At 46.8% G+C, this 21,480-nt stretch overlaps 3 protein-coding genes and 1 long non-coding RNA gene across 10 annotated transcripts in view; 2 read left to right on the top strand and 2 right to left on the bottom strand.

The window, feature by feature from the left end:
- The window catches only part of LOC147042306 (uncharacterized), a 52,013-nt gene that overhangs the window by 18,439 nt on the left and 12,094 nt on the right, over positions 1–21,480 (bottom strand). The gene's annotated exons all lie outside the window — the stretch shown is intronic.
- Positions 351–4,958, bottom strand: prep (prolyl endopeptidase). The gene is made up of 14 exons (XM_085938232.1): positions 4,734–4,958; positions 4,422–4,496; positions 4,172–4,305; positions 3,967–4,097; positions 3,680–3,889; positions 3,421–3,542; positions 3,247–3,352; positions 2,955–3,146; positions 2,683–2,880; positions 2,490–2,593; positions 2,188–2,419; positions 1,998–2,129; positions 1,748–1,904; positions 351–969 (listed from the first exon to the last, which is right to left on the bottom strand). The coding sequence occupies exons 1-14, from the start codon at positions 4,869–4,871 to the stop codon at positions 675–677; spliced, it is 2,226 nt and encodes a 741-aa protein (XP_085794358.1). The 5' UTR covers positions 4,872–4,958; the 3' UTR covers positions 351–674.
- On the top strand, positions 9,553–16,569 carry prdm1c (PR domain containing 1c, with ZNF domain). 2 transcript variants are annotated; one of them, XM_085937349.1, is made up of 7 exons: positions 9,553–9,681; positions 11,354–11,599; positions 12,493–12,612; positions 13,363–13,615; positions 14,383–15,323; positions 15,388–15,516; positions 15,578–16,569. In XM_085937349.1, exons 1-7 carry the CDS (start codon positions 9,580–9,582, stop codon positions 16,148–16,150), a joined length of 2,364 nt encoding a protein of 787 aa, XP_085793475.1. In that variant the 5' UTR covers positions 9,553–9,579; the 3' UTR covers positions 16,151–16,569. The 2 variants fall into 2 exon arrangements, with proteins under 2 accessions (XP_085793475.1, XP_085793476.1); XM_085937350.1 differs by lacking the exon at positions 9,553–9,681 and adding an exon at positions 10,427–11,008.
- xkr5a (XK related 5a) lies at positions 16,555–21,472 on the top strand. Of its 4 annotated transcripts, XM_085937354.1 has the most exons (8): positions 16,555–16,619; positions 16,782–16,867; positions 18,464–18,647; positions 18,846–19,030; positions 19,092–19,304; positions 19,393–19,562; positions 19,626–19,737; positions 19,821–21,472. In XM_085937354.1, exons 4-8 carry the CDS (start codon positions 18,859–18,861, stop codon positions 20,759–20,761), a joined length of 1,608 nt encoding a protein of 535 aa, XP_085793480.1. In that variant the 5' UTR covers positions 16,555–16,619; positions 16,782–16,867; positions 18,464–18,647; positions 18,846–18,858; the 3' UTR covers positions 20,762–21,472. The 4 variants fall into 4 exon arrangements, with proteins under 4 accessions (XP_085793480.1, XP_085793478.1, XP_085793481.1 ...); XM_085937352.1 differs by lacking the exon at positions 16,555–16,619 and having other exon boundaries at positions 16,699–16,867; XM_085937355.1 differs by lacking the exons at positions 16,555–16,619; positions 16,782–16,867 and adding an exon at positions 17,490–17,803.

Below are 21,480 nucleotides of genomic sequence, written 5' to 3'. Positions count from 1 at the left end.
TCACCAACAAGGGGGGGAAAAAATCCAGTTGGGAGGAAATAAATAAAACTAGAATTTACGGGAGCTTGTTGAGACAATAAAAAAAGTAAGTATTGCGTGCTCACCATTATTTTAAAACGATATAACTTATTTAAAACCATGAAACGAGTCTTAACGTCATGCCAAAGTTTCTTTTTTAATGCGGCAGTAATACGCTTGCGTAGAAGCGCTATCTTGTCTCAAGGCTCAATGGCGCCCCCTCGTGTCCAGTTCCCGAAAAGCTGCAATATGAAGATGTTTACAAACATTCTTTTGCCAAGCAGAAACTTTCTGCTATTGCAACGACACTTTGAAGAACCACCCAGCAGATGTATCAGTGCTTATAAAAGATGTTTATTGTGTTTTGCTCCCTTTCAAATGCTAACAATCAGCCTATGACAAGAGGTAGAAATCTGTGAATTTGTGTACCATTACATCCATACACATATGCACACACCATTTGAACGGTGCAGCCTGATGAGAAATGTGCAAGCTGATATAACAACAATAAATAATACAGCGCATCCGCCACGTGAAGGGTTGTCACTCGAGCCACATGACAGCAGCTGATTGGCCAATCACAGAATCACAGTAACCCCACCCCCACGTATGGCCTTTGCACATTAGCTTGTGGGTTCGTCGACAGGAGATGAACGTTATTTGACCCAGGAGATTTTGAGACAACGGGCGATGAATGCATAGGTGTCGGCCACCTCCTGGATGACCTTGCTGGTGGGCTTGCCGGCGCCGTGGCCCGACTTTGTGTCCACGAGGATGAAGAGGGGGTTGGACTGCTTGCCGCTGCGGCCCACCGTGTGCTGAAGGGTGGCGATGTATTTGAGAGAGTGAAGGGGCACCACGCGGTCGTCGTGGTCGCCCGTCAGCAGGAGGACGGCGGGGTACTGGACCCCGTTGTCCTCGGGGACTCGGATGTTGTGAAGAGGGGAGTATCTGGCGGGACGGGAGGGCGAGACATATTCCAAGAAGTGTGAAAAAAAAAAAGGGGGGGGGGCTCTTCTCTCTCTTCACATACGGATGAATGATATTGGTGCATTAAATTGGACGCAAATTCCGTTGATTTCCATTCCTGCACTTTGAATCTCACAGTCCTTTCACGAGACGACTGTTGTAACATTTTTGAGTGCACGCCATTTTAAAGACTTCATATTAGTTCTCAGAAAGTTTGCAACCTGATCTTGTCAAATCAAATTTGCAATGACGGATGAAATTAGACATTTGTTCTTAAACAATAGCTTTGTTGAGAAAAATCATATTTAGTAACTCAAAATGGACCTTGAGATAAAACCAAAAAAATACCTAAAAATTAATAAATGAAGGTATGGGAACATAATTGGAGAAATACACACACACACAATTAAATTTAAAAGACTAAAGAGTTTTCTTAGCTCAACTTGCTCTTGGCATAATAATCAGTTATTTGATCACTTATTATTTTATGGAATAGTGTGTTGACGCAAAATGAAGTGCTAGTGCAACAGTCAGCAGAGGCGCTATTGTATCAAGAGACACCACAATGTCAGCTACAGCAACTTCCAGTAATCATTCTTAAAATTAATATTATGACGTCTGTATTTTTTTGTATGTAACATATTACTTCTATTTCGTAGAATAAGGAAAATATTTCTACTCTAAAGGCATTATAATTACATGTAAACAACTCTGGCAAGTCAACCTAAAAACTAAGAAAGCAACCATGCGTTTCACTCACTTGATAAGCCATTCAAACTGTTCCTTTTCTTCCGAGCAGCCAAAGTCGGTGGTCCAGGCGTGGCCGATGGTGAACTTGTGGAATTTGAGCATGTCCATGACACCCACCTGAGCGACGGCGCAGCCAAACAGCTCCGGCCGCTGATTCACGCATGCCGCTGGGAGAGGGGGAAAAAAAAAAAAAAAACATCACAGAGTGCTGCCGAAAAAGGGAGAATATTGTTTTGTTAGCATCTGCGGGTGACGCATACCTACGAGTAGGCCGCCATTTGAGCCTCCGTTGATGGTGAGCTTGGACGAAGAGGTATAGCCCTCCTTGATGAGGTACTCGGCCGCACATTGAAAGTCTGTGAAGCAGTTCTGCTTGTTGGCTAGCATGCCCGCTAAAAAAGGAAGAAATGTCACGCATGGATCATTTTCTGTCAAATTGTGTCTACTAACCTTTATGCCAGGTCTCGCCATACTCCCCTCCTCCCCGGATGTTGGCGACGGCCAGGATTCCGCCCAGGTGCCGCACAAAGATGAGCCGCGAGACGCTGTAGCTGGGCGTGATGGAGATGTTGAAGCCGCCGTAGCCGTAGAGGAAGCCTGGGTGGGAGCCGTCCAGCTTGATGCCCTTCTTGTGGACGATGAACATTGGGACTTGAGTGCCGTCCTTGGAAGCGTAGAAGATCTGGACACGAAGTAGAAGGCAGATGATGGCGAGGTGGGAAAATTGAACAGGGAGATTTTATGGATGTTACCTGGGTGGTCTGGTAGTCAGACGGGTCGAAGCCTTTGACTATGACCTCTCTGAAGATGTGGGGGTGCAGAGGCTCCTTGGTCAAATCGCAGTGATAAATGATGGCTAGATTAAAAAAATATGTGAAAAATTCTTCAATGAGAAAATACAAAGACCTCTGAAGTCACACACATGCTCAGAGTTCAAACGAGTACCTGGCGAGAGGAAGGAAGTAAAATAATAAAAGATCTCAGAGTCGCGCTTCCTTCCCGTGAAACCGACCACGGAGCCGACATCTAGAGGAAAGGTCCTGAGCTCCTCCCCGGAAGTGAGGCGATACATTTTCAAGACATTCTTCACGTCGTGGAGGAAACACACAAACAGGTAGCTGGAGTAGGTGCAGGTGGCGAATACTGCGAACGTTAAGACAGCACGACGCATTACATAAATGCATCTCGAAGATTCAAGCGCGCGTGCCGCCGCTCACCGATGACGTCCTTGTCATGCTGAGGGATGAGCTCCGCCCAGTTGCTCGGCGCCGGGGAGGCAAAGTCGATGTTGATGAGGCGGTAACGCGGCGCGTCCAGGTTGGTCTTGAACGTAAACACCGTGCCCTCGTTGGTGACGTACTCGTACTCTGCGTCAAAGTTGTCGATGAGCTTCACCCACGGCAGGAGGCCTGGATTTGCAGAAAAAAGGATGGAAAACTTGAAAGCACACATTTCGAGGAAACTAAAAAAAAAAAAAACAATCATGGCACACACAAATATCAAACATGCCTGTAATGCCCTGTGGGGTCTTCTTGAGGTCACAATACCAGAGTCTATTGACGGGATCACAGCCTTCCCTGATGGACAGCAGCACATAGCGGCCATCATCTGAAACCTGCACAACAGTTGTCACCTCTGAGTCAATAGAAATAACAAAACAAAAAAACTAATTTGACAAATGACCTCGGCTCCACTCATCCACTTGGGGTGATCGGGAAACTCGGCGCAAAGCACGTCCTCAGACTGTGGCGTGCCCAAAATGTGGTAGTAGAGCTTCTGGTCCAAGTTAGTTGATGTCTCGGTGCCTAGAAAGAAGCATGTTTATTTACAATAATGTTGAAATACAAACAATGATTCCCACTACTAACTTGCAACACAGTCGATAAGGTCACAATATTGAGTTCACTATGGAAAAAAAAGAAGAATGACCTCATGATCTCACCATCACTCTTTCCCTCTTGCTCGGGGTATGCATTATAAAAGAGGCCCTTCCCGTCATGCGTCCACGACATGCAGGTAAACTTGACTCGTTCCAAACGGTCCTCGAGTTGCACGGCGCCTTCCACCCGAAGGAAATGCATCTCCACCCAGTCCGAGCCGCTGGCGCTCGTGCCGTACGCCAAGTACTCTCCATCTTCCGAAAACGCGTAGCCTTCAAGAGGAGGCAAAAACGTTTGTGTATTTGTCTCTTAAGAATTGAAAGTGAAGATATGAAGTCTCAGTTATTACCTCGCAAGGCAACTGTGCCATCTTCCGAAAACGTGTTGGGATCTAAGAAGATGGTAGGTTCTGCATCCAGGCTCTCTTGCAAATACATCACACTCTGGTTCTGGAGGCCAGTGTTGTAGAAGTGGAAGTACCTGGAGATGACAGCCGTTGTCATAAATCATCCAAGAATTGGGCAATGGCTGGGTTCTGTTGTTGACAGCTTTACCTGTTTCCCCTTTTGAAAGGACAGCTATACTTGGGATAGTCATACAGCTCAGTCATGCGCTCCTTGAACAGATCCCGCACCTCGCAGCGCTCCAAATACGGCAACGTGAGCTGATTCTGAACACTCACGAACGCCTATAAAATCAAATGCAATCACGTGGTGTAGCTTTTGAAAGTTTTAAACATCTTTCTCGTCTACTTAAACGGTCACTAGACTTAACAGTGCTGACTATTATTCATTAGGTTTCTACCTGCGTCTTTTCACTGTCGGGGTCCTCCAGCCAGCTGTATGGATCGGGTATTTTATAGCCATGATAGTTATCCATCTAGGATACATAAACATATCAAACATATGTAATCACATCATTAGAAGTAGCAAGGACCTGTCCATAATTCATCCTGAAATGAGGAGTGCGCTCATCGAAGTTAGCTTCAATAACACTACTAAGCTAACTAGCATGCTAACAAAAGAAGCCGTTCTCCTCAATGAATGGAAGAGCACAATGATAGCAGCCCGGTTGATTAGCACGCTAACCCTATTCGGGCTAACACACTTTACTTACAACTGCATCGTCACGGTAAGCGGTAGGGTACTGAAAAGCCATTCTGGATGACACTTTTTGGGAATTGCGTAAGAAAAGAAAATGTCCCAGTGCACGAAACGGAGGTTTTGATATGGCTCTCTGGAAGACGTAGAACATTAATTCGAGACGATTAAAAATAAAATTGGCACAGGAGACTGTCTAGAAGATTCGCCAACATAGAGCCGTCAACAAGCACTATCAAGAGGTGACATTAGATCTGCTAGGACGTTGGCATAAATCTAGAGCGCCCCCTGTCATTGGGGAAAAAGATTGCCACAATAAGAATGCTTTAGAATAGTTTATCCAACAACATTAAGCTTTTTTTCCCCCTCCGAGACTATTTTGTGAACTTTTGTGAATTTAAAATGTATTATAAATGCATTGTGTAAAATATTCAATTTGGACATGTTTCACAAAGTGTCTATTGCGTGGCACTGGACTGAAAGGAATGAATGAAAATGTATAAAATGAAAAACTGGTGGAGTTTTAGTTTGGGATATTTCCCGGTAGTCCACTTAAGTGTGAAGGGTTCAGTTGTAAATGTTGACCTTTCCACCTTTAGCTAAAGGCTATGTGGGTCTACCGGGAATCTCCATCATCAAGTCTTATCTATGTGACAGAGAAGGAGAGACCTCAACCTCCTCTTTCTTTCTTTTTTTCTGTTCATCTCCACCCCCTTACCCCTCCCTCCCTCCCTCCCTTCCTTCCTTCCTCGCCTGACTTGATCAATCAATCTTGATTTGGCGAGAATTATCACTGGCGCCCATTCTTGCACAAGATCGATAGTGTGCAGATAAGGAAGAATGAAGCGGCACGTAACTTGAGGCGTTCGGGTAAAGCTCTCTGAACTAAAATAAAAATGACTCATTTGTAGAAATGTGTTGCGTTGTTGTCGGCTACATCTAAGCAGCGGTTTCAACACTGCACGCCACGACTTACTGGCTTCTTCGCAACTATGTCGATAAGACCCTGGAAACAGGTTTTTGTGACGCGGCGCTGTCTCGGCAGTAAAAATGGAGCGCATTGTTTGGATACCGCGGCTTATCAAGACGGTCGGATGTCGTCTGGTGCATTCCACGCAGTTCTTACTTTCAGATTTATCATCATGTGTGTCATACTTCAAAAAGAAAAGGTTGATCGGTGGCGGCTGGAATTGTGCAAAGCGAAAGTGGATGGGAAGATGGAATTTCATTTGGGGATGCGTTGGCTCAGGTGCATGTTTGAGGACAAAGTATAGTCCTGGCCTCCACCCAATTCTATTCTTCTTCCCATACTTAAAACCAGGGGATACCCCACGATTGCAAAGAGGATGTTTTTCTGTCCGCCTCTGTGGGATATGGGTCAGGGAAACCATTGTCCTCTAACCAGGGGGGGAGACAAACACGGACAATTTGAATGAGGGTCTGCATTGAAAAAAAAAATGGCCTCTTATTCAGTGAATAAGTGGCTTTTGACATGAGCCGGAAATGTAAGAATTAAAGCTCCTCCTCCTTCCGTGGTTTTTAAGCCATTACCCGGTGTCAGAAAAAGATGGAACAAGCCCCCCCATCCCTCCGCAAACTCATCGCAGGAGGAAGCACCTGTCTCAGTTGTAGCGGATGAAGAAGAACGACCACCTGTTGTGTTTGTGGGCCAAGGTCATCGCGAGGTTACTACTAACTTCCATATGCTCACTCAGATGCGCCAATGACAAATAATAGATCAAATTGTTGGTCGTTTGTTGCCGGGTAGAAGTGATGTAAAGGCCCGTGGAAGCGGCTACTGCAATAACAACAACAACAGGCAAGAGGAAGAGGAAGTCAGACAAAGACGGAATGACTTCCACAAACAACACTAGAGAGAGCGTGAGGAAAGATCGAATCAATGCTCTGTATTAAATATAAACTGCGCTATAGCACAAATGACATGACCTCAGATAATTTGAAGTTATCCATTCATTCTAATAGCAGTTGTTCAAGAGGGGGATGCCACGGTGACACAACAATACTCAAGGATGCTTTTAAGTGTGATCACAAAGGACGGCTTCCTGCTTGTTTGTCTCATTCGGGCTGTTATTAGCCACCGAGGGCTCGGGCGACAGTCTATGGTCAGGATGACCTGTCCCGTCAAATGTCAACAGGACGCGAGAAATTACAACTAGCAAGTTCTGACTTCTCAGACCTGCATAATAAGTCACCTATATAAAAACCCTATGGTTATAGTCCAGTTCCTTTTTTCTACCTACTTTCAAGTCTCTTTCGATGAAACATTAGGTCATCAGCTTTTGATAGTTTTGACTTGATATGCTCACAAAAAAAACAACAACTGTGAGCTGTCAAAACATGCTGGCCCAAACGTCCATCAAAGTTATGCGGAAACCGAATTATAAGATTATTCTTTGTGTACTAATGCCATCGTACGTCAGACATCAAATGAAATAAAAAAAACATTACCAAGAACCTGCCAATTAGCCAGAATGGAAGGGAAGTTTGTCATTGTTTGCGTTGATAACGTTGAAAGGAAGTCAGAGACACTCGTGGGCGGCCTGCTGAAAGATACCAGGATAAAGGGACAGTTGGTACAAAAAAAAAAAACATGACACGCTTGAATTGATATTTACACTTGCATTAAAATGTTGCCATGAAAGAAACGACGTCATGGTTGAAAAAAAAAAAAAAAGAGCTTCACAATCGCATGAGTGATTCGTATCTTGTACTCTGGCACCGCGCTTTCCGACTCGTCAAACCAGCCGGGCTGCCCACGCAAAACTGTCATAGCGGGCATTTGTCTGTCCTAATGCGAGATTATATTTAAAAATGTAAGATGAGTTTGTATTGTGATGCTATTTCTTGCCTATTGATTATTGGTGGACAGAGTTCAGTGCGAGGTAAGAGGACAAAAAAAAGACCCCTGATGTACTTCAAAGTGTCCATCATCCCCCTTTTCCTGTCTTTGAACCTGATTTTGTTTTGGTTAAAAAAAAAAAAAAGGCGGACCGGGCAGCAAGCTTTGCGTGCAGACGGATATTACCTTTTAAAAGCAAAACAAATATGTGTGGCGAGGTGCGCCCTGTAATTTTGCTGTTGACATGTGCACTTACAGTGGGGCTCCAGGACCCTGTTAATGACTAGGGCAGGTAAGACATGGAGACAGGTGGAGGGCAGTGCCGTCTGACTGCTCCCCAGAGAAGAGGGAGAGAGTGCGTCTGTGCTGTGCAATTGTGTAAAAGTGTCACAGGGCAGACAGACACGGCGGCACCTGATGATGTCACCCGTGTTGTCACCGGGGCGCCTTCAAAGTTGCCCCGTTTACAACACGCCATTCCAGAAGCTGTAAAGCTTTTGGAATCAAGCCGTATTGTTCTGCTCGTGTCCTCTTGCTCAATAATAAATGACAGTGCAAGACGCCCACGCTTCATCAAAACAAACATATGAGAAGACCGGCCCGTTCACTAGTGCGACCACACAAGTATTTTTAGAGGGTCAGAACAATCATTTTAGTTGTTACAACTTTAAAATATAAATTATTGACATTTATAGTTTGCACAATAAAGGGCTGTGCGTGTGTGTCGTGTGTGTGTGCGTGTAGTACAGTGACATTCCTCTCAGCCTCAAAACTATGATAATAACCTGTCAACAAGAAATGATCTGCCGGTCGAGAAAAGACAGTTGGTGGACGTCGAGGTGGGTGGTGGAGGTTTTGGTGCCTTGAATCTGGAAAAAAAAAAAAAAAAAAGTCAGGCCATTGCTTTGCAAGTGCAAACTTTGTGCACTTCTCATCAAACATGAAGTTGTCCCAGCCAACTCCCAAAGCTAGCACGCAAGTACTACGAACACACAAATACGCATGTGGACGGCTCACACAATGCACGCGAGTATTAAAAGGTCGGCAGACAAGTGGGATAGGGAAGCCACGGAGAGGAAGAGGAGGGGAGATAAATAGAAGGTGATGAATGAGATGACCCAAGGCGAGGTGAAATAGCCAAACAGTGAGACGCAGGAGCGGATTCTAAATTACACGCTGGCTCATGTCAGCAGTTGTAATTAGTAGCTTAGTCAGGTGTGGCGAGCAGGACAGGATGTGTCAGAAAAGCAACCAAGAAAAGAAAAAAAAAAAGACAATAGCACAGAAGGCACGTCTCCGCCACGCAGGGCGAGAGCAGAGCTGAATGGAAACACACGGGGCAGGTTGTTTGCGGCGTGTCGCGTGTCAAGCACGAGAATGATGTGTGCGGAAATCCAGGCGCTTCTCGAATGGCTTGGCGTGGCGCCAAGGTAAATGTTGCTTTTGGAAGGCAGGACAAGAGGAGAGGGGGACGTGAGTGAAAGCTGGCTTATGCGTCGACATGCAGCACAACACGCTTATTGTTGCAATACAGAAAGAAGCTCCAAACAATATGGCGGCAATGTCCTCAATTGTGCTTTTAGCCTAATACTGACAATCATCCAATGTCATAAAGCATAAAACATATTTTTTGAAGCCGGTCACATGGTTAGCAGCGTTTACCGGGCGAGTCAAAGCTTTCGCCAAATGATGTCACCCCCTATTAACAACCTCTTCTTCCAAAACACAAAGCCAGCATGCTTGTCGGAGACGGATGGAAGTAGATGTTTGAGGGAATGAAGACGTATTTGTCTGATCCGGACATAGCTGGGTGACAGACATCCCCCCCCCCCCACTTTAGAGAAAGCCTCACGCCTTGGGGGCAAGTAAGTGACACACAAACACACTGCAAGGAGGAGCCATGGGGCAAGAGGGGGAGGAGGATGGGGCGGCAAAGTGCTTGTAGTCAGTCACAAACAGGTAGATAGAGGCTGCCCGAGCCAGCGAGAGAGTGAGAGAGTGAATGACAGAACGAGAGAGAGCTTTCCAGAGCCACCAGTTGCTCACGCACACTCCCGGCAGGCCCACAGCCTCACTTATGTGCGGCTCCTCTCAAGGCTTCACGGTAAGTGCTTTACATCCTTTTCCAAAGAATAGCAATTTGTTTTTTTTTACTGTGCTGACCAACAAGAGGTGACAGCTGGACGCCTTTGAGTCATGTCTTGATTTTCATAATATGCTTTCTGCGGAGTCACCACCGACATCCACGCTTTCGGTGTGAGCTGTCAACTTTGTGACAGTCATTCCGAGGCGGGCGCGTTTTGACAGACAAACGGGGTGAAAAGTTAATGCTGTTTGCGTGGTTTACAAGTGTGATTAAAGAGGGGAGTCGGCGTTGTCGGATATTGTGTGGAACCGAAGGTCGTTTTAAATTGGATTTTGTTAGTGGTTGATTCAGGTTTGAAATTTTTGTTGGTTACGTGCTTTATTTTTATTTTATCGTTTAAGTTGCACTGTAACTTGAGTAATTTTAAATTAGTTGAAGGCCCTAAATTATTCATAAAAATTGTTTTGTAATTATAGTAGTTATTTTGTTGTTTTGGCTGTTCAGTCTTTTGGCAAAAAAAAATTTCAAAGTAATTTTTAAATATTTGTGCAAAAAAATTACTAAATTTACAAATTTTAAATTAGTCATCAATTAGATGTAATGATGTTTTAAGTCTCGCTGTTCATTTGATTACTTTACATTTTCATATTTGGGCGAGTCAGCCTCAACAGGTTTATTTTTTATTTTTTTTTACAAATGCAATTAACAATAAGCAGGCCTGAAACCATTTAAAATCTTTTGCCACTATGCGGTCACACAAAGTTTTCTATTTTGAGTCTTGAGCCTTGTTTAGCAAAGCATGTTTGTAAACGTTGTTTTAATTTAAAAATTCAGATAAAACAATCCAAGATGTGTTTCAACCAAAACAGAACTTGGTCACATTTGAACTGTTGACTATCTTATCATCATCTGAGTGGCAACTTGAGGAGCCTGAGGAGGAAGCCATTCTGTGAGGGCATATCCCAGCATTGTTGTTTTTTTTCTTAATCAAAGCTTCTTCTGTCTTCTCTGGTTCATCCCGTCGGTCGCGGGTGGGAGGGTTTGCGGGTGAGATATCTGTCTACAATCTTCATGTGAACCGGCGGGAGAGACAGTACACAAGTGAGAACCAGAGGACAGAGCCTCTCATTTGGTGTCGGAGGAAGTCTGGCGGATTCAGTGAGAACTTAACGTTGACCGGATTCCTTGTGAAAGTGGAATGACGTGCACAGGAACCTCCCTCGCAGCTCCGGGGTTTGTGACTGGGATTTTCACAGGATGTATGGGACAGTGGGGGCAGAGGGGCAGCGACCATGAGGGCCCCGCTTTGAAGTTTGTTTGTCCGGTAGTAGCCGAGGCTGGGAAAGTAAGTAGCTTCTGGCTGCCTCCACGCTGTAATTTTAGATCCACAACGTGTTTCCTGGGATGGAGAAATAACAGCTTGTTACAAGGACCATTTTGTTTCTGTAGCAATCATCGATCATCCGACCATCAGTGAAGACAATTTGTCATTTTAGGAATGACATGATTTTGATTTGTCTTTGTGAACCACGTAAAATGACGTGGCGGGCCGTATTTGGCCCCCAGGCCTTGAGTTTGACACCCACGGTGTACACCATCAACGCAAGCGCATTCTTAAGGTCACGATTGTAGCCGACTCCCACAAAGGGACTCTTGGGAAATAACCTCGTGAAACTCTTGCTTCCCCCAGGCCTGGTCCTCTGGGTGCAGCACGGTCATGTTAACCTCTGAAGGGTCAGAGGTCACGGCGGTTGCAACAGCCGAGTCTGTGGACTCGGACATGACGTCGTGGAGCGAGGCTGACTTTGAGGAGAAGTGCACGTACATCGTCAAGGATCAACCTCTGGAGGAAGTATCCAAAAACTCCAGCAAAACACGAGCCGAGAGGTCCTTGCCCAGGAACTTGGCCTTGAAACGCCGCCTGGACTCAGCGCAAGTAAGACACTTGCGTCACTCCTCCATCAAGTCATCCATCACCAGGCGGGAAATACTCAACATGTTGTTTAATTTCAACCTTTGCTACGTCGACGCAAAGCCTGAGACAATTGCCGAGCCTCCCGGCGCTTAGCCTCGGGGTCCGGGTGATTAGTAGCTACCTCGGATTCTCAGCCCCTTTTTGTTCCAGCGCTCAATTACACCGTAAAGTAGAGGCACCCGCAGTTTTATTTGCAAGCATGTTGTAAGGTGGTTTATGTTTAACCCCATAGCAGGAGATTGTAGATAATACGGCAAGACAGCAAAAGATTAACCCCCGTGGATGATGCAGGGGAGGCTATGCCCGTGATACTCGATCCTCTTTCCCACCCTGGAGGGTCGAAAGCGGCGCGTTTCACACCTGGATGTGACAGAACATGAGTAGCGGTGAAATTTTAATGCCGAGGAAAGACAACTTAGATGATTGGCTTTTGAAATATTCAGTATGAGTAAGGGGAGAAGCACAATTGTCACTTTGTTGTTCTGGGAGAATGGTCTAAGTTAGCATAATCTTAGCATGACGGTAGCCAATGCTATCAGTGGCTTGATTTTATCAAGGAACTGTGGTCAAAAATATCGGAATCAAGCCTAAATTTCTTTGCTTGGGAAAATTCAAACTGAACATTTATGTAACCTTTTACAAACCCTGACGAAATCCCACATTTGCTACCTTGGCAAACATTAGCTTAAGTGCTACACAGGCTAGTTTGGACAAAATGGCTCGTTTGGCCTGTATTTAAAAGTGCTTAATCATGTCATCAAAGAACCCTTTTGGTTCTCCATGCCTCTAATTAGGCTGGGAACCCTTCAATCTGTAAACTACACTGTCATTGAGTCTCCTTTTGTTTCGGACAGGTGCTCGGAGTGACCAGCAAGGAGTTGATACCGAAGGGGACACGCTTTGGGCCTTTAGTGGGCGAACGATACACCAATGAAACGCTGCTGAAAGATGCCAATCGAAAGTATTTTTGGAGGGTAAGCGTGTTTTGTTCTGAAAAACCATTCGCATCCTCTCGCTCCATCTGAGACATCGATGCGGCGGCGCTTATGAGCCGTTGTGGTTTTTTTGCCTGCTGTGAATTTTGACATGGCCGTGCCGTCGATACGCAAGATGCGGCTGTATGAGGTCGCGAGCGCACAGCTGTTGGGTTTCAGTGACGCAGCATTTCTCCGCTCGCTTCGCTCGTCTCTGCCAGTAAATATGCCGTGTTAAATGTCCGTGCTTTTCCAGTGTAGCGAATGCTTGCACGCAGACGCAGCAAAAAAAGGAAGTGGCTTTTGAGCCTGAGAACAGTCACCTTCCAAATAACACTTGGGAAACCTCCGTGACACACTCTCACGTTCCAACAAGTCTTCAGAAGTTGCTTTGTCAACCTGAAACAAGTCTGCTTCTATTTTGTGCAATATTATTAATAACATTTGCAGTCTGTTTGCTTGAAGTAGGTTTATGTGACGCATCAAATGTGACTGAGAATTTCCGAGAGACAATAAAATTGATGACTCATGCGTGATGAAGCGAATGAGAGTGTAAACAGCGCAGTACTCAGTCAATAAACTTCCTCTTTAACTTTTCTTGCCACAATGTCCTGGCGCCTATCTCAAGAAAGATTCTATCGCATTTACCATAAAAGCATCGGGCTGCTTCGTGACTTCATACTTTCGGGTTGAGAGCGCGTCATAAAGCTGATTAGTCATCGTGTGTGATTGCGTCGCCCCTGCTTGCAGGTCTTCTCCCATGGGACCTTACACCACATCCTAGACGGTTTGAATGAAGACAAGAGCAACTGGATGCGATACGTAAACCCGGCCTGCGGCGTGGACGAGCAGAACTTGATCGCGTGCCAGAGTGGTCTGGACATCTACTTCTACACCGTTAAGCCGCTTCTTCCTGGTCAGGAGCTGCTGGTGTGGTACTGCTCGGAACTAGCCCGGCGTTGTAACTACCCACCTTTGGGGCAGCTTGCTATGGACTGTGCTGGTAAGTGGCTATGCTTAAAGAAAAAAAAAAAGAAAAAGGATTGAGGAGGCAAAGAGATGGTTGCTCCTGGAGGAACTAGGGAGAAAAATTGCGTCCGCAATCAAACAAGTGGTCGACTGACACACCCTTTGTGTGGGTCACGCCTACGGAAGCTTTTGTTAGCTGGGGGAGGATACAAAAGAGTAGACCCCCTGAATGGAGGGCCCGGTCCCAGGTGTGGCCATAGTCCTCCTAGGTAAGACGAGACCAATTTCTGGTCTTGTGTCAGTTTCTTCTGGAAGGCCACAGAGAGACAAAGCTGTCGGCTCGTTGGTCGCACAAAGCCCGCGACTCACCATTCACAAACACAAAGAGCGCACATGCTTCTCGAGTGAAAGGGATCTACGTTCAATAACACACACACACATAGATGACTGTAGGTCCGCCCGAGCTGTTGACAGCTTTCTGGCGCAACTTGTCTTATTTATTTGGCTCTTAAGGAGGAGGAGAAGTAGGAAGCGCTCCAGTGACTACTTGAACTTCCTGACAGGGCGACCCGCTGACAGACTGATGTCTCATTGAGTGTCGGGCTGTTTGTTTGCCCAAGGTTGGGGGGGGGTCACATGAGGGAAAATAGTAGATAAGGCCTAAATATGTTAAAGAAGAAGTGGTAACGCACACGTGCAGGCAAATGTAGTGTAGTTAGCATAGCCTCTCCCTTTCTAGAACAAAAGTTCTGCTTGCTGTATGTTTAAAAAAAAAACAACCATTGTTTCTTTCACCAACAGCACGTCGTCAATCCCAGAAGAAGACGCCGGCGAAACGGGGACACAGCGTGACTGAGATCCTCCGAGAAGAGCCCCCCAAGCCGCTCGCCGGCCTTTACCGACAAATGGACGGTTCTTTATCTCAGGGTAACCTCCCGGTTTTCCCCATGATCTACCCGATCCAGTCCCATTCCGAAGCCGTCCACAGATACGTAGCCCCGCCTCCTCTGCCGTCCTGCAGTCCTCCGGCTGCCAAAAGGATAGCTCGAAGTAGCCACATTCCTTCTAGTTTGCACTTCAGCTTCCAGCACAGCCCAAGCCACGTTCTAGCCAAAGCTTACCCAGAACCTTCAGTACCAGAGCGAGTGTATTCTGCTCCCTATCTTCTACCCCAGTACTCGCCTTGCCATGACAGCATTCTACCTCACCCGTACTTGTCCTACAGCGATGGACTAAAACCCTACTTGACTCTCTCGGCTCATTTACTGCCTTTTGATGGCTATGTTAACCTCCTCCATCCAGAACACAAGAACTTAACACTTGCACTGTCAAACACCAAAGAAGACCTCATTCCTTCTCCAACTCGCGAGAGCAAAGATGAAAAGAACCTCATGTCCCCCAAAACAAACTACCTCAAGAGTTCTTCCGAGTATCCTGGAGCTGCATCCACGTCCAGTGCCACATCCGTGGTCACCACCAAGTGTAGAGCGCAGCCCTCGCTCGCATACGGAGGATGCTCTCCACCGCTCGGTACGGCAGCTTCATTGGACCGCGATCCCTCAAAACCGACGACGGCCTCGCAAAGCAGTACAACGGATGCATCGGACCTCAGGAAGTCCAAACGGGAGGAACACGCGATGGGCTACAAGACCTTGTCATACCCGCTTACCAGGCAGAACGGAAAGATCCGGTACGAGTGCAACATCTGCAGGAAAGTCTTTGGCCAGTTGTCAAACCTCAAGGTATGACTACTTTCCGTGACAAATTATTAAAAAGTATATAAACAATAACAAGTGCTGTCTTCAGGTCCACCTGCGAGTACATAGCGGCGAGCGCCCCTTCAGATGCCAAACCTGCAACAAGAACTTCACTCAGCTGGCACACCTGCAGAAACACTACCTGGTCCACACTGGAGAGAAACCCCATGAGTGCAAAGTAAGGGTTCCTCACTCAGCGATACAATTCGGCCAGGAAATAACCTTCTTGTTTGACGTAGGTATGCCACAAGCGATTCAGCAGCACCAGTAATTTAAAGACACACCAGAGGTTGCACTCGGGCGAGCGGCCCTACCAGTGCAAACTGTGCCCGGCCCGATTCACTCAGTTCATCCACCTGAAGCTCCACAAGCGCCTCCACAGCGGAGAACGTCCGCACCGCTGTCCCCGCTGCCCTTGCGCCTACTTCCACCAGTGCAGCCTTCAGGTGCACCTCCAGGGCTTCTGCCCTCTCTCGCCTTCGCCTTCACGCAAGCACTCCCCGGAGGAAATCCACAGAGTCAACTCGGAGATCGAGAGGTTCGACGTGAGCGAGGCGGCCGAGCAGCTCGAGGCCATGGCGGCGGAGGCCAAGATGGACAAGAGGGATGTGCTCCACCTCATACATAGCTTGGACGCTCGCAGCTCCGAACAACTGGACGGCGCCCTGGCGGCCATTGAACTCTTTGAATTGGCGAACGAGGGTTCGCAAATTTGCCTCGGCTCTCCTCTACCTCTGTGTCCGAGGCGTATCAAGCAGGAGTCGGGCTGCATGTCGGAGCCTGAAGACGGCTTTTCTAATCCAGCCATATAATCCTTACAGGTCAACTCAGCAGCTGTCTGGCACTGCCCTATTTGAGGTAAAGCCTCATTTGTTGCATGTGAAGAAGCAAGATTCCACCTGCACAGCCTGACACTTTGTTGGTTTCTTGTAGAAAAAGTTACTAATTTATTCAATTGTTCTTATGGATTTATACAAACAGGGTTTTGTGACATTCAGCATCACTGTGTTGTCATATTGTCATGTCAAACATATCATCATGAATATTTTTTTTATTCCTATTAGTAAGAGTGAGAATGAGTGTGTGTTTATGTCATCTCATTAAAGCTACAAATAAAAGAGAGGTATGACTGTGAGGAGGAAACCTCCATTGTTCGTGACGTGATGCCCTTTTGTGAGAGACCTCCGCTGACGTAAGTGCTTGAGGACGTGAATAAATAAACTTCCTGTTATGTGCTGTGGGATGTATTTACAACAAAATGTGTCAAACTGATACCTCATAGTGAGTATTGCAAACATTTCAAGATCTCTATTTATATTTAAATATGCATTACGAAGCAGTGTCAGTGAGCACGCCCACAACTGCTACTCGGCTGTCGATCAAATGTTTATCAAGGAAAGCGTTTGACCTGCATGTTGTTTTGCATGTTTTCTCACGCAAAAGCTGATGTCTAAACTGCAAAAGTGGAGACTCCACGTCAGCTACTGGTCGTCTACCTGCACATCTGCACGCCAACATATTTTCGAAAGGTATTGCATGTTGCGTTTCCTTTTTTTTTTTTAATACCATGTAGTATTATGCTTTCGGTGACTAGAGAAGGTCCAAATCTAATGAGACGTCATATTATTTTCTAAAGATAATTTAATCCGTGCTTTGAGTTATTAGACGTTTGCCAGGTGAATTAGGTAGTAGCAGATCAGCCATTAGTTTCAGAAGTTGTCAAAAGACATGAAAGTGGTGGGTGCAGTACAACATGTTTCTAGCAGAGGGCGCTCGTCCTCTATAGTTGAGGATTCTATTACTTTTTCAGGCCTTTGATAGTTTGTGATCTTCAATGTTAAATAAAGTGTGACGTCTGACTAGACCAAAAACCTAAGTGCCAGGTACTGCACAACTTCATCAGACCCAACCTCCGCCTTTGGTGAATTGGAGGAGCTCCTCCATCACAACATTGGATAGCCTGTGTGGACAATAGGCCACCTGACACCCTTTAAACGTGTAATTTGAGGCTGGCTCATGTTCAAGTACGAGTAATAGAAGCCGCAGAGTGATTAAAAACATTTGCACAAAACCATGCAAATACCAAATTACCATGCATATGCTGAGGATCAAACTATGCTTAGGTTAAGCAAAGAAGGTGCAAAAGAAAAGATGTCAAGGGATAACAGCAGTGGATAAGCTGAGCGTGGCCCTTTAAAAAGTGCGCAGTGACGTCATCTATTTTGGGAGCGCTGGCAAGCAGCGGGCGAAGAAAGAAGCGGACTCACCGAGGGCGAAGGATGCGTACGATAATGTCGCCGCTTCGGAGTCTCGTCCTCCGCCGCCCGGCACCATGATTAGCACGTCCGAGGCCGTGGGCCGCAGGAGGCCGTCGGCGGCCCGGCGGAGCGAGCGCTGGATCGCCTGGTGTCAGGCGGCGCTACTTGGCGTGACGGCGCTGGTCATCGCGGCCGAGAGGAGCGCTCGTAAGTGGAGGGGCGTCCGTATGGATAACGCGCTCGAAGCTGGAGGGAGCCTAAGCACACAGACTCAAAGTCATTCGACTCAGATGGAGGATCGATTTTAATGACGTGTTTTATCTGCAATGAATGAAGGCATGGTGCTGCGAGGGTGGTGCTGATACGACCACCATTCGAGTGATGATGCTAACGCGATGGAGGTTTCTATTCTAGGTCTGTCGGGGCTGACCTTTAGGGGTACTCACCTCCCAGTTAGAATGTCAATCAATACCTTGGTATCAATAAATAGGATGGTTATATTGAAGTATACAAAATAAAATCAATTTACAGCTCAACAAAATGACATTCAGATAAAAACATAGATGGTTGGGTGGTTGTCTTGCTGACAGTCCCGAGGTATTTGCATGTTCTCACTGCACTTCCAAAAATAAGCATGTTGTGCTGAAATTACATGAGCGCTACACTGACGAAAACAATTATTCTACACCGAGAACGGATCTGATGGATGACTTGCTGACTAAGCAAATCGATGGTCCAAGGACAGAACATGAAGGTGGAGTGTGAATGTGAGATGGGACTTAAGTCAATCTTAAACACTAACACTGGTCAACTCTGGTCAGATTTATTCATTCATAATAATTGGTATAATCTTTTGTATTTTTCCAGTCATCTACTGTATAGGCTTTCACCTTTGGAATGATGAGACACGCTGGGCCGGTTTCACGCTCGGGCTCTTCCTTCCGGGTACCGCGGTCCAGCTGCTGAGCGTCAAATGGTACTACGACGATGGTGACGATAGGAGGTGGTACCTTTCCACCATACATATTCTTCACTTGGGCATCTTCAAACGGTAAGGCCTGTCCATCTTCACCCCTGAAACAAAATGTGACATGTGAAAACTCAACAAATAATTTGGGGAGAAATAGTCGACATAATTTATATTACAAAAGGACCAACCTTGAAATGGAAGTTACTATCAATTGTGTCCACTGTACTGGAATGCAGTTCCCCTATGGAAAGCTGTGTTTATGTCGCCCTCTGCTGATAGGCTATGGGACTGCATGAGGTACGTGTCACGCATGTACGGCTCGGTGGCAGAGCTCGGCGCTGTCGTCATGCTGCAGGCGGATGTCGCTGCCCTTTGGCTCTTGGAGGCTCTGGTGCTCAGCCTGCCCCAGAGCCTCCTGCAAGCGTATATCGTCGTGTCCACCGACGTGGGTATCATGTCCCCGGGTAAGGCCAAATTGCCCCCATGTGTATACAAGGCAGGCAAACATTTGTGTTTTCCTTACAGTGGCCTACAGCTGTGGTCTTTGCGTGCTGTCCGTTTCCTGGGCCCTGGTGTTGTACAGCCGCGCCTGCTGTCTCATCCGGCCGGGCCATCTCGCCATGCCTCCGGCGGCCCTGCTCTGCCAGCTGGTGTGGAGGGCGTGCATGCTGGGCGCCAGGGTGACTTGCCTCATGTTCTTCGCCAGGGTGTTCAACTGGTGGGTCTGCGGTGTGGCAGGTGAGGAGCACATTAGAATCAGACGTCTTCACTGGGAGTCGCTGGCGAACTTTTACGCTACTCATCTTGACAAGATGCTGGTCTGCAGGTTTTCACTGGCTGACTGCCTCCTTCTGGCTGGTATCGCAACAACCAGACATCTGCACCGGGCCCTGGTGTTGGCGTGCCTTCAACGGTCTCCTGGGGCTAGTCCATGTCTTCCTCTTTCTCAACGTTAAAGACGGACCGTCGCGCTTCCGAATGGCCAGCTTTTATACAGTAAGAAGCAGTCGAGCTACGTTTCAGTAGCAAAGTTCTTGCCTCCTTTCCTTCCTCTTTCAGTTCATGCTCATCGAGAACACCACCTTGTTGCTGGCTGCCTCCGATTTACTTAGCGAAGCATCGTGGGACAACATGACCCTCCCCATCACTGTCCTGTGCAGCTTTATCCTGGGTGAGTTACTGTTAATGAGCTGACCTGGAGAAAAAATGGCACAAGTAGCAAAATGCTAATTTAGAAATATTTCTTGTCACCAGGCGCTACCTCCCTGGTTGTCTACTACCGGTTCCTTCATCCCAAGTCAACAGAGATAGCCCAGGGTCTCCACCACAACCACATGGGTAGCACGTGCATCGAACGAGGGGAGTCGTCCTTCTCTCTCGGGGACAAAAGTCTTCCGGTTGGCGGCGAGCAAAACCACGGCAGCTTCTCCCTCTCCGGAGTGGCCGGTTCACTGCTGGAGCATCCGAGCACATGCGGAGGTAGGCCCAACAGCTCCTGTCCTTGTTACCACCATCACTGGCTTCTCATCCGACTGGCCCTCAAAACGGGCGACTTGGGTAAAATCAACCGGGCGTACGGGGCGGGTGGAGCGGCAGCCATCTTGGACTTGGAGGAGTACAACCAGGAGTTTAAGAGTAGCGAAGGCATCCCCTGCTCGGCAGAGGGCAACTGCGAGGGCGTCTCGACGTCCGAGTCTCAGGGGCCGGGCTTGGCGCCGCTGTCGGACTGTAAGGACGAGTTCCAGACTGTGAGTGAACCCACCTCCTTTGAACAAGCAGAGGATGACAGTCTGGAGATGGAGAGTCCGCTGGAGTCGCCCGCGTCGGATTTCAAGCGCAGCTCGCCTGAGGGCAAGTCTGTATTTGGAGACAGTCCAGAGCCGTATTTCTGCCCCACGGAGTCCAGTTCCACCTTGTACTTCAGTGCTGATCCCCAATCCCCCAGCAGCGCCAGTAACCCTCATTTGGACCGGGATGCTGGGGGTTTGGAACAGGGGGCGCGTCTCAATTCCGTTCCAAGCGATCCGGCTCTTCATAGGGACATCCGAGGGCTGATCGGCCGTGTTGGGCCGCGCTACACATCCACCCCAAAACTGGACTCGGGAGTGCTGGACTCTCCCTCCGGTGTCCCTCACCTCACCGGGCCCAGAAGGCAGCTCATAATGTCCCGAAGAGACAACGATGAACATTTCTGACTGATTCGGGGATCAGGTGAATCCAAGCTCGTGAATCCATAACTACATTTTTAGCTTCTCTGTTTTAAGCTGACAGGACATACCTCAAATTGAGCAATGTGAAGCGAGCATACAGTGTATAAAAAGCTCTTACCGTCAAAGACGTAGCAATATATTGCACAAGTGCTAAATTTACACCTGGAGCCATTTGATGGTCTTTTAATGCTATTAGTAATAATAAGCTAATTGGCTAATAAGCTACTGATGCACATTCAAAAAACCTCTAAGCTGTAATCATTCATAAACAACCATATTCCCTCAGATTTGTTTGACGCCCTGCACCAATTAAACCCCGGGTGCATCACTGTATTAGATTGTATAGCAATTAACACATGTAGCCTTTACATTACAAAGTCAAAGTTTGTAACCTGAGTGATAAATCATATGATTACATTGTAGAATTTATAAATATAGGCTACACCCATGATATACGTAAATACCAGACAAACTTCATCGGTTGGTGTGGACAACCTGCACCATATTTGTTCCAAAAAAATCTGCCTCAATATACCGTATGTATTTTGGGCATTTACTGCAAACATATCAATTTGCTGTGCTTTGAGGTGAATGGATTGATGTGTTGATTGATAATATTTGAACTGTGAATTTCAAAGCCACCGGTGGCTTTAAGTAAGCAATAAAATGCAGACATTGAAATAAAGTTGTTTTAAACTGTGGCA

The sequence above is a fragment of the Syngnathus leptorhynchus genome, chromosome 18 (assembly GCF_054491065.1).
Source record: "Syngnathus leptorhynchus isolate UIUO chromosome 18, UIUO_Slep, whole genome shotgun sequence".
NCBI lineage: Eukaryota > Metazoa > Chordata > Actinopteri > Syngnathiformes > Syngnathidae > Syngnathus > Syngnathus leptorhynchus.
Note: the sequence above shows the minus strand (reverse complement) of the source record. Positions and strands in the feature narration are given on the sequence as shown.